The sequence below is a fragment of the Scylla paramamosain genome, chromosome 6, assembly GCF_035594125.1.
Source record: "Scylla paramamosain isolate STU-SP2022 chromosome 6, ASM3559412v1, whole genome shotgun sequence".
Taxonomy (NCBI): domain Eukaryota; kingdom Metazoa; phylum Arthropoda; class Malacostraca; order Decapoda; family Portunidae; genus Scylla; species Scylla paramamosain.
In genome coordinates, this window is record NC_087156.1 from 35,959,497 (window position 1) to 35,970,249 (window position 10,753).

A 10,753-nucleotide genomic window follows, 5' to 3' on the forward strand; every position below is an offset into this window, starting at 1 on the left:
TTCCTCGTGACCCTGATGCTGAAGCGCTGCACCGCCATGAGCGGTGTGCTGCTCGACAGGAAGGGGAGCAAGAGGTCTGTGTGGGCGTAGGTGTCTTCTATTACGCCACATCACGCGACCGCTGCCCATCTTGATGAGGTAGTCTCTCCTTCGCCCAACAGCCACGATGACACCCAGGCGATCCCAGAGGCCTGTCGTGTGATCTTGAACGTCGACGTGGCCACCGAGGTGCAGGAGAGGAAGAGTACGGGCGGACGCGTCGTGGCGAAGTTTCGCTTTCTTCCTCAGTCGCTCTGCCTTGGCGTCGCACTCATCAGCAGCGCGCTGCCACTGCTGAGCGTATGAGCGATGATGAGCCGGGACACAGGACCTCATAGGATGACCGAAGAGGACTTGTGCTGGTGATCGCCCTTCCGCCCTCGGAGTGTTGCGCAGTTCCAGCAACCCGCGAGCGAACGCATCCTCGTCCAGGTGTCCCTGCTGTGTGGTCGTGAGGATCAGCTTCTTCACGGACTTGACCGCTGCCTCGGCGTGACCATTGGAGCGTGGATAATGAGGTGAAGATACACGATGCTCCACCCCCCATCGAGCCAGGAAGCGCCGTACCGATGAAGAAGTGAACTGCGGTCCACCGTCAGTCCTCAGGAGAACAGGCACGCCCGTGTCGGCGAACACACCCCGAAGGACACGAACGAGCTGATCAGCCGATGCTGGACGTGAGCATGCAGACACGTGAGGCCACCCAGACAAGCGATCTACATACACGAGGTATGTACGGCCTGCTGCGTGGAAGTAGTCTGCAGAAACTGACTCAAACACCCTGCTGGGTGTGTCCGTGTCCTGCCAGAGAGGTTCGTTGGCTTGGCTTGGTAGGAGTGGACGGCATAGTGAGCATCCAGAAACGACGTTCTCAACGTCTCTGTCCATACCAGGCCAGTACACCGTTTGTCGGGCCCGTCGCTTGGTGCGCTCCATCCCCTGATGACTGTCATGGAGTCGCTCTAGTGTTTCTCGGCGGAGGCTGTGAGGAATAAGAAGCCTCGGCCCGTAAACCACCAGGTCGTCGTCTACGGCCAGCAGACTGCGCACCGGCCAGTACGTACGCAAGCGGTGATCGAGGTCGTGGCAATGATCAGGGAAGCCCTCGATGATGACGTTCTTGAGCAAGCAGTACTCCCCGTCTCTTGCTGCTGCGGCACGTACCATTTCCACAGTCTGATCCTGGAGTGGTGCTAAGCGGACGCCGTCCTCATTGGTGGCAGATAACGCTGAGATGACCGCTGAGTGGAGAGGGTCGAGGTCACCAGAAGTAGCAGCATCCTCTTCCTCCACTGGGTCCTGTACTGGAGCACGTGAGAGGGCGTCGGGCATTGCACGTAAACCTTCCTTTGCTTCGAAGACGCTGGAAAGGCCTTGATCACAGCAGCAGCGTGCCCCGCACGCTGCTGTGGCGTTGGGTCGTAGGAATGAGGCCAGCTGATCACTTCTGTGGGCGTAGATAGAGGTGGCTGCGAGGCGGTCGGGTACTTGATGGAGCTGTTGCCGGTGTGCTGTTCTTCCCTGCGTAGCGGTCGGATTTGAGCCGGAAAATCTTCGGGGAGGATCCGAGAGCGATGGAATCGTACCAGCTAAGCAGCGCCCCTTCACCTCCTTCACCACGCTCACAACAGTCTCAGCTTCCTGTCGCCCAGTTGCAAGTGCGACGAGAAAGTTCCTACACAGGTGAGGGGGTGATTACCGGCAGCATAAAGTCCATCACCATCAGCGGGCGCCAAGCTGGAGGGCGGGATTCCAAGGAGTGTTGCCGTGTCGAGGCCAATAACGGTCGTTTCGGCCCCAGAGTCAGGAGTCCACGTAATCTTGTCTCTTCCAGCGGGATGTGTGGCGGTAATGAGCACCTGGGGCGCAGGTCGTGCCGTCACCGTCTTTGTGTATACGCCTGATAAGAGCTGGTATACACTGGCACTGGCTCCCCGCCTCGGGCCTGCACCGCGATGAGGAGAGACAGTTGAGGAACTCCTCGAAGCTCCTCGTCGTTTCCTCACTGTCTGCTGACATACACTCGCAAAATGCCCTCTTTTCCCGCAGTTACGACACACTTTATCTATTGCCTGGCATCCCCTTTTGTCACTGCGACAATCTTTGCCACAACGATAACAGCCCGTGGGGCTTGAGCCCCCGAAACTGCCCTTCCTGTAGTTCGAGACAGCGTTCACACCATGGCTCGAAGAGTGAGAGCCGCCCCTTAGTACTGCACTACACTGGTTAGCGCTCTCTGATGCTCTGCAAATATCTATGGCGTTTTCAAGGGTGAGTTTCTTGTTTTCCAGCATGCGTTTCAGAGCCACTTCGTCTCGTGTCCCAACGACAATTCTGTCACGCAGCTGATGGTTTATGCACTGGTCGCAAAAGTCACAGAAAATTGGCGATTTCCTTAACAGCACATAAAAAGTCGTCAAAACCTTCTTGCGTTTCTTGCACGCGGGAGTAGAAGTCTCTTCTATCCATGATGATGTTGCGCTGGCTTCGCAGGTACTCACACATTGCATCGAGGATGGTTCTTAACTCCGCGTCTCTCGGTAAGCTTATCCCGTAGCGAAGTGTACGGGTCCACTCGTCGTCTAGGACAGCAGCGAGTGCCGCCCTCTGCTCAGCCAGGGAGAGACAGTCTATCCTGGCGAGGGTTACGTATCCTTCAAACTTATGGCGCCACGTGTCGAACTCACGTAAAGATGCTGACGCCGTTAAGTGAGGAATGATGGTGGCGGACGTCGGGAACCTCGCGCCCTGGGTAGACGTGCTGCGGGCTGTGGTTTCGCCTTCATTGCTCGCCGTGGTGCGACTGGGAGCTTGTGTCCCCACTCTCTCCAGCAGCTGGGTTAAACGCTCCTCGCGAGCCTGACTCTGCTCCGACTGTCGCGCTAGCAGAGCCTGACTCTGCTCCGACTGTCGCGCTAGCAGGGCAGCCAGCGCCTCAACTGCTTCTCCATTCTGCGCCGTACCCACTGCAGCCTTGTCCTGATCCTACTCACTGCGCCATGTTCGACTCTTGACCAGCAGGGGCACAGGAAACGCAGGTAACAGTGCAGGTGTTTATCCACAGAAGGTGTGAACAGAAGGCTGGAGGTAGGTGATCTCCCGGCGCCAGGCCGCGCACTTCAACTTAACACTTATGACTGAAGCCTAGCTCGTTCACATCATACACGTATTCATGCCTCACACAAGTCTCGCTCATTCACTCGTTCACACAACTAGCTAACAACCACACAATGACCTCCATTACTTTTTCATCTTCCTGAGGTCACTTGCTGGTACCTCTGTGTCACCACGCTTAGGTCAGCTTTTTTTTTTTTTTTTTTTTTCAATTTTATGTAGGAGTGACACTGGCCAAGGGCAACAAAAATCCAATAAGAAAATATGCCCACTGAAATGCCAGTGCCATAAAAGTGTCAAAGCAGTGGTCAAAAATTGATGAATAAGTGTCTTGAAACCTCCCTCTTGAAGGAATTCAAGTCATAGGAAGGTGGAAATACAGAAGCAGGCAGGGAGTTCCAGAGTTTACCCTGCCTCCCCTGTTCTTGCATTACTGGGCTGCTGGACAGGTGGCACAGCCTCATGTGTGCCCTGTCTGTCCAGCACCCTGGCTATCCTTGTGGATGGGCTGGGCACACACTGAGACACAGCACACAGCAAGGGTGTAAACTGCACCTCACTGCTTTAAATATGAGTGTACAGGTTGAGAGGCAAGGCAGCACAGCACAGCACAGCACAGCACAGCATGGCAGCTCCTTAACAACACAGCCAGTCTCTGTGTGATGTTCATTGTGTCTTGAGCATTGTATCCTTGACAAACGTGGCGTACTGAGCACATCTTCACATTGTTCTTGCCTTAATGTGAAGTATTAATGTATTACACCTCACAAGTGTAGCCACGTGGCCCCTGTGTGTTCCCGTACCTGGTGATCTCAGGAACAGTTTCAGATTTCATCACAAATATTAATAACTGCAGCAATACTTGGTGCACCCTTCACACATGACCGGGGCTGATTAGTGGGTGAGTCTGCGCCTGAACCAGCCCATCACCCAGCAGGTTGAGGCCACAAGCAGCCCAGCCCAGCATCAATAAGACCAACACCAGGGCTTACTCACCCCTAGACACAACAGCAAGACTAGTCAGAACTGAGCCGTAACACCTGTGTCTCTCTTCACCTCCACAATTATTAACATTCTTTCATTTATTGATATATTTACTGGTACATTACTTACATTACTGGTACATGAAAATTACTAATGTTGCTTTTATTCCGACAGGCTACCACCACCATGACCACCATGACCACCACCACCACCATGACCACCGCCACCACCACCACCACCACCACCACCACCACCACCACCACCACAGCACTCAGCGTGGCACAGAAGGAACAGAGCCAGGCGGAAAACAAGGACTAAGATCCACTGCCACTTCCAAATAAGGTAATACATGAATTTTCTCTCCTCCTCCTCCTTCTCCTCCTCCTCCTTCTCCTCCTCCTCCTCCTCCTCCTCCTCCTCCTCCTCCTCCTCCTCCTCCTCCTTCTCCTCCTTCTCCTCCTCCTCCTCCTCCTCCTCCTCCTCCTCCTCCTCCTCCTCCTCCTCCTCCTCCTCCTCCTCCTCTTCCAGCTGGTTTTTTTTTATTGTTTTACTGCTTCAATCTGTGGTTTCCTGCTTCAAAAATACAAAATATACTGTTGAAATTTTCTTATCAGTTCATGTCCTCCTCCTCCTCCTCCTCCTCCTCCTCCTCCTCCTCCTCCTCCTCCTCCTCCTCCTCCTCCTCCTCCTCCTCCTCCTCCTCCTCCTCCTCCTCCTCCCCCAATTTAAGAGGGTTAGCAGGAAATTGCCCCCTGATAATTGAATATTCAACTGAATCTCACTTCCTGTCTCAGAAATGATGTGAAAAATGGTTTTGGAAAATGTTTTGGAAGAAAATGTGTCTTGTCTTTGTTTTATGGAAAGACTGAGTTGTTGTTGTTGTTGTTGTTGTTGTTGTTGTTGTTGTTGTTGTTGCTGCTGCTGCTGCTGTTGCTGTTGTTGTTGTTTATCTTGCTTATTCCTCTTCCTCCTCCTCCTCCTCCTCTTCCTCCTCCTCCTCCTCCTCCTTTTCTTACAAGTTTATTATCATCGTTTATATTTCTCTCTCTCTCTCTCTCTCTCTCTCTCTCTCTCTCTCTCTCTCTCTCTCTCTCTCTCTCTCTCTCTCTCTCTCTCTCTCTCTCTCTCTCTCTCTCTCTCTCTCTCTCTCTCTCTCTCTCCCTTGTTCCCTTTTCTAACAAAATAAACTGATGGATAGATAAACTGATAGATATTTGGTACCATATTTTGAAACACTTCTGTGCTGTACTTCCTCTGTTTTCAAAAAGGCTCTAGATGAAGCTGTACATGTTTTTAAGTGTGTTTTTCATGATTCTAGTGACAGATTAACAAGACTTGTACATTATTAACAGGAGAAGCACTCTTGAAAACTGGCTAATCATCTCCTTGACCTTGAAAAACAGTCTTGATAAATGAGCAAAGCATTTTTAAGTGTTTTTAAAATTGTGGTAACAGATTAACAAGACTTCTACATTATCAACAGGAGAAACACTCTTGAGAACACAGCTAATTATCCCTCTGTGACTCTGGAAAAGTCTAGATGGCAGAGAAGGAACAAGAAAGCAGAGCATTACAGAATAGGCCCTTACAAGACAAGAACTTAATCTAAATCACAAAGTAGGAAAAGACATTGAAAACCTCACCTTTAGGAACCACCTCATGAAGGAATACGATGAAGAAGGGTGTGACAAGGTCGTTGATCCCCTGCACGTAACCTGAGGCAGGGTGACGGATGGCCCAGATGTACAGAATGTGCTCAAACATTTCTTGTACGATTGTTTGTTGGAACAACGGAATCAGGGGAGACATGCGTGGGATGTCAATGTGAATCTGTGGAGAGACGTGGGTTTGGTGAGACTAGGTTAAGTTTGGTTAGGTTAAGTTAAGTTTGGTTAGGTTAGGTTAGGTTAAGTTTGGTTAGGTTAGGTTAAGTTAGGTTTGGTTAGGTTAGGTTAGGTTAAGTTAAGTTTGGTTAGGTTAGGTTAAGTTAGGTTAAATTCGATTAGGTTAGGTTAAGTTAAGTTCGGTTAAGTTAAGTTTGGTTTGGTTAGGTTGGGTTAGGTTAAGTTTGGTTTGGTTAGGTTGGGTTAGGTTAAGTTTGGTTAGGTTAAGTTAGGTTTGGTTAGGTTAAGTTTGGTTTGGTTTGGTTAGGTTTGGTTTGCTAAGGTTATGTTAGGTTAGGTTAGATGAGAGCAGTAGAGAGGAGAATACTTGCTTTTGTGGTCTCTATATTACAAGGATAGAGATCTTAGTCAGTATATAAAAGAATGACTGAAAAGATACACCAGGTGACAAATATTCCTATGACAGGAGAATGAAGCTTTTAAACTGATATACACACACATAGAAAATAAAGAAAAAGAGAGAGAAAAAAATATTGAAAGAAAAAAAAACAGGAAAGGAAGATTATCAACACACACACACACACACACACACACACACACACACATACCAGGGGAGGAACAGTGCAAGTGTGAGGCCAACGCGCTGGGCCGCCAACCTGTCGGCCTGGGTGACGCGTGAAGGGCGGCGTGGTGTTGGTGGTGGTGTCTTGGCCCTGTGGTGTCCCTAGCCTTCATGTCATTGTGATTGGTGAAATAGATGACCTCCATTACTTTTTCATCTTCCTGAGGTCACTTGCTGGTACCTCTGTGTCACCACGCTTAGGTCAGCTTTTTTTTTTTTTTTTTTTTCAATTTTATGTAGGAGTGACACTGGCCAAGGGCAACAAAAATCCAATAAGAAAATATGCCCACTGAAATGCCAGTGCCATAAAAGTGTCAAAGCAGTGGTCAAAAATTGATGAATAAGTGTCTTGAAACCTCCCTCTTGAAGGAATTCAAGTCATAGGAAGGTGGAAATACAGAAGCAGGCAGGGAGTTCCAGAGTTTACCCTGCCTCCCCTGTTCTTGCATTACTGGGCTGCTGGACAGGTGGCACAGCCTCATGTGTGCCCTGTCTGTCCAGCACCCTGGCTATCCTTGTGGATGGGCTGGGCACACACTGAGACACAGCACACAGCAAGGGTGTAAACTGCACCTCACTGCTTTAAATATGAGTGTACAGGTTGAGAGGCAAGGCAGCACAGCACAGCACAGCACAGCACAGCATGGCAGCTCCTTAACAACACAGCCAGTCTCTGTGTGATGTTCATTGTGTCTTGAGCATTGTATCCTTGACAAACGTGGCGTACTGAGCACATCTTCACATTGTTCTTGCCTTAATGTGAAGTATTAATGTATTACACCTCACAAGTGTAGCCACGTGGCCCCTGTGTGTTCCCGTACCTGGTGATCTCAGGAACAGTTTCAGATTTCATCACAAATATTAATAACTGCAGCAATACTTGGTGCACCCTTCACACATGACCGGGGCTGATTAGTGGGTGAGTCTGCGCCTGAACCAGCCCATCACCCAGCAGGTTGAGGCCACAAGCAGCCCAGCCCAGCATCAATAAGACCAACACCAGGGCTTACTCACCCCTAGACACAACAGCAAGACTAGTCAGAACTGAGCCGTAACACCTGTGTCTCTCTTCACCTCCACAATTATTAACATTCTTTCATTTATTGATATATTTACTGGTACATTACTTACATTACTGGTACATGAAAATTACTAATGTTGCTTTTATTCCGACAGGCTACCACCACCATGACCACCATGACCACCACCACCACCATGACCACCGCCACCACCACCACCACCACCACCACCACCACCACCACCACCACCACAGCACTCAGCGTGGCACAGAAGGAACAGAGCCAGGCGGAAAACAAGGACTAAGATCCACTGCCACTTCCAAATAAGGTAATACATGAATTTTCTCTCCTCCTCCTCCTTCTCCTCCTCCTCCTTCTCCTCCTCCTCCTCCTCCTCCTCCTCCTCCTCCTCCTCCTCCTCCTCCTCCTCCTCCTCCTCCTCCTTCTCCTCCTCCTCCTCCTCCTCCTCCTCCTCCTCCTCCTCCTCCTCCTCCTCCTCCTCTTCCAGCTGGTTTTTTTTTATTGTTTTACTGCTTCAATCTGTGGTTTCCTGCTTCAAAAATACAAAATATACTGTTGAAATTTTCTTATCAGTTCATGTCCTCCTCCTCCTCCTCCTCCTCCTCCTCCTCCTCCTCCTCCTCCTCCTCCTCCTCCTCCTCCTCCTCCTCCTCCTCCTCCCCCAATTTAAGAGGGTTAGCAGGAAATTGCCCCCTGATAATTGAATATTCAACTGAATCTCACTTCCTGTCTCAGAAATGATGTGAAAAATGGTTTTGGAAAATGTTTTGGAAGAAAATGTGTCTTGTCTTTGTTTTATGGAAAGACTGAGTTGTTGTTGTTGTTGTTGTTGTTGTTGTTGTTGTTGTTGTTGTTGCTGCTGCTGCTGCTGTTGCTGTTGTTGTTGTTTATCTTGCTTATTCCTCTTCCTCCTCCTCCTCCTCCTCTTCCTCCTCCTCCTCCTCCTCCTTTTCTTACAAGTTTATTATCATCGTTTATATTTCTCTCTCTCTCTCTCTCTCTCTCTCTCTCTCTCTCTCTCTCTCTCTCTCTCTCTCTCTCTCTCTCTCTCTCTCTCTCTCTCTCTCTCTCTCTCCCTTGTTCCCTTTTCTAACAAAATAAACTGATGGATAGATAAACTGATAGATATTTGGTACCATATTTTGAAACACTTCTGTGCTGTACTTCCTCTGTTTTCAAAAAGGCTCTAGATGAAGCTGTACATGTTTTTAAGTGTGTTTTTCATGATTCTAGTGACAGATTAACAAGACTTGTACATTATTAACAGGAGAAGCACTCTTGAAAACTGGCTAATCATCTCCTTGACCTTGAAAAACAGTCTTGATAAATGAGCAAAGCATTTTTAAGTGTTTTTAAAATTGTGGTAACAGATTAACAAGACTTCTACATTATCAACAGGAGAAACACTCTTGAGAACACAGCTAATTATCCCTCTGTGACTCTGGAAAAGTCTAGATGGCAGAGAAGGAACAAGAAAGCAGAGCATTACAGAATAGGCCCTTACAAGACAAGAACTTAATCTAAATCACAAAGTAGGAAAAGACATTGAAAACCTCACCTTTAGGAACCACCTCATGAAGGAATACGATGAAGAAGGGTGTGACAAGGTCGTTGATCCCCTGCACGTAACCTGAGGCAGGGTGACGGATGGCCCAGATGTACAGAATGTGCTCAAACATTTCTTGTACGATTGTTTGTTGGAACAACGGAATCAGGGGAGACATGCGTGGGATGTCAATGTGAATCTGTGGAGAGACGTGGGTTTGGTGAGACTAGGTTAAGTTTGGTTAGGTTAAGTTAAGTTTGGTTAGGTTAGGTTAGGTTAAGTTTGGTTAGGTTAGGTTAAGTTAGGTTTGGTTAGGTTAGGTTAGGTTAAGTTAAGTTTGGTTAGGTTAGGTTAAGTTAGGTTAAATTCGATTAGGTTAGGTTAAGTTAAGTTCGGTTAAGTTAAGTTTGGTTTGGTTAGGTTGGGTTAGGTTAAGTTTGGTTTGGTTAGGTTGGGTTAGGTTAAGTTTGGTTAGGTTAAGTTAGGTTTGGTTAGGTTAAGTTTGGTTTGGTTTGGTTAGGTTTGGTTTGCTAAGGTTATGTTAGGTTAGGTTAGATGAGAGCAGTAGAGAGGAGAATACTTGCTTTTGTGGTCTCTATATTACAAGGATAGAGATCTTAGTCAGTATATAAAAGAATGACTGAAAAGATACACCAGGTGACAAATATTCCTATGACAGGAGAATGAAGCTTTTAAACTGATATACACACACATAGAAAATAAAGAAAAAGAGAGAGAAAAAAATATTGAAAGAAAAAAAAACAGGAAAGGAAGATTATCAACACACACACACACACACACACACACACACACACACACATACCAGGGGAGGAACAGTGCAAGTGTGAGGCCAACGCGCTGGGCCGCCAACCTGTCGGCCTGGGTGACGCGTGAAGGGCGGCGTGGTGTTGGTGGTGGTGTCTTGGCCCTGTGGTGTCCCTAGCCTTCATGTCATTGTGATTGGTGAAATAGATGACCTCCATTACTTTTTCATCTTCCTGAGGTCACTTGCTGGTACCTCTGTGTCACCACGCTTAGGTCAGCTTTTTTTTTTTTTTTTTTTTTTTTTCAATTTTATGTAGGAGTGACACTGGCCAAGGGCAACAAAAATCCAATAAGAAAATATGCCCACTGAAATGCCAGTGCCATAAAAGTGTCAAAGCAGTGGTCAAAAATTGATGAATAAGTGTCTTGAAACCTCCCTCTTGAAGGAATTCAAGTCATAGGAAGGTGGAAATACAGAAGCAGGCAGGGAGTTCCAGAGTTTACCCTGCCTCCCCTGTTCTTGCATTACTGGGCTGCTGGACAGGTGGCACAGCCTCATGTGTGCCCTGTCTGTCCAGCACCCTGGCTATCCTTGTGGATGGGCTGGGCACACACTGAGACACAGCACACAGCAAGGGTGTAAACTGCACCTCACTGCTTTAAATATGAGTGTACAGGTTGAGAGGCAAGGCAGCACAGCACAGCACAGCACAGCACAGCATGGCAGCTCCTTAACAACACAGCCAGTCTCTGTGTGATGTTCATTGTGTCTTGAGCATTGTATCCTTGACAAACGTGG

At 48.2% G+C, this 10,753-nt stretch overlaps 1 protein-coding gene across 5 annotated transcripts in view; it reads right to left on the reverse strand.

Moving 5' to 3' along the window:
* Positions 1-1,553, reverse strand: part of LOC135101675 (uncharacterized protein K02A2.6-like) — a 55,113-nt gene extending 53,560 nt beyond the window's left edge. For all 5 annotated transcript variants that reach the window (XM_064005999.1, XM_064005996.1, XM_064005998.1 and 2 more), the window contains exon 1: positions 1-1,553. This exon is cut by the window's left edge and continues 140 nt beyond it. In XM_064005999.1, coding sequence (XP_063862069.1) covers positions 1-1,371 — 1,371 coding nt within the window. In that variant the 5' untranslated portion in view covers positions 1,372-1,553.
* Positions 1,554-10,753: the final 9,200 nt, after the last annotated feature.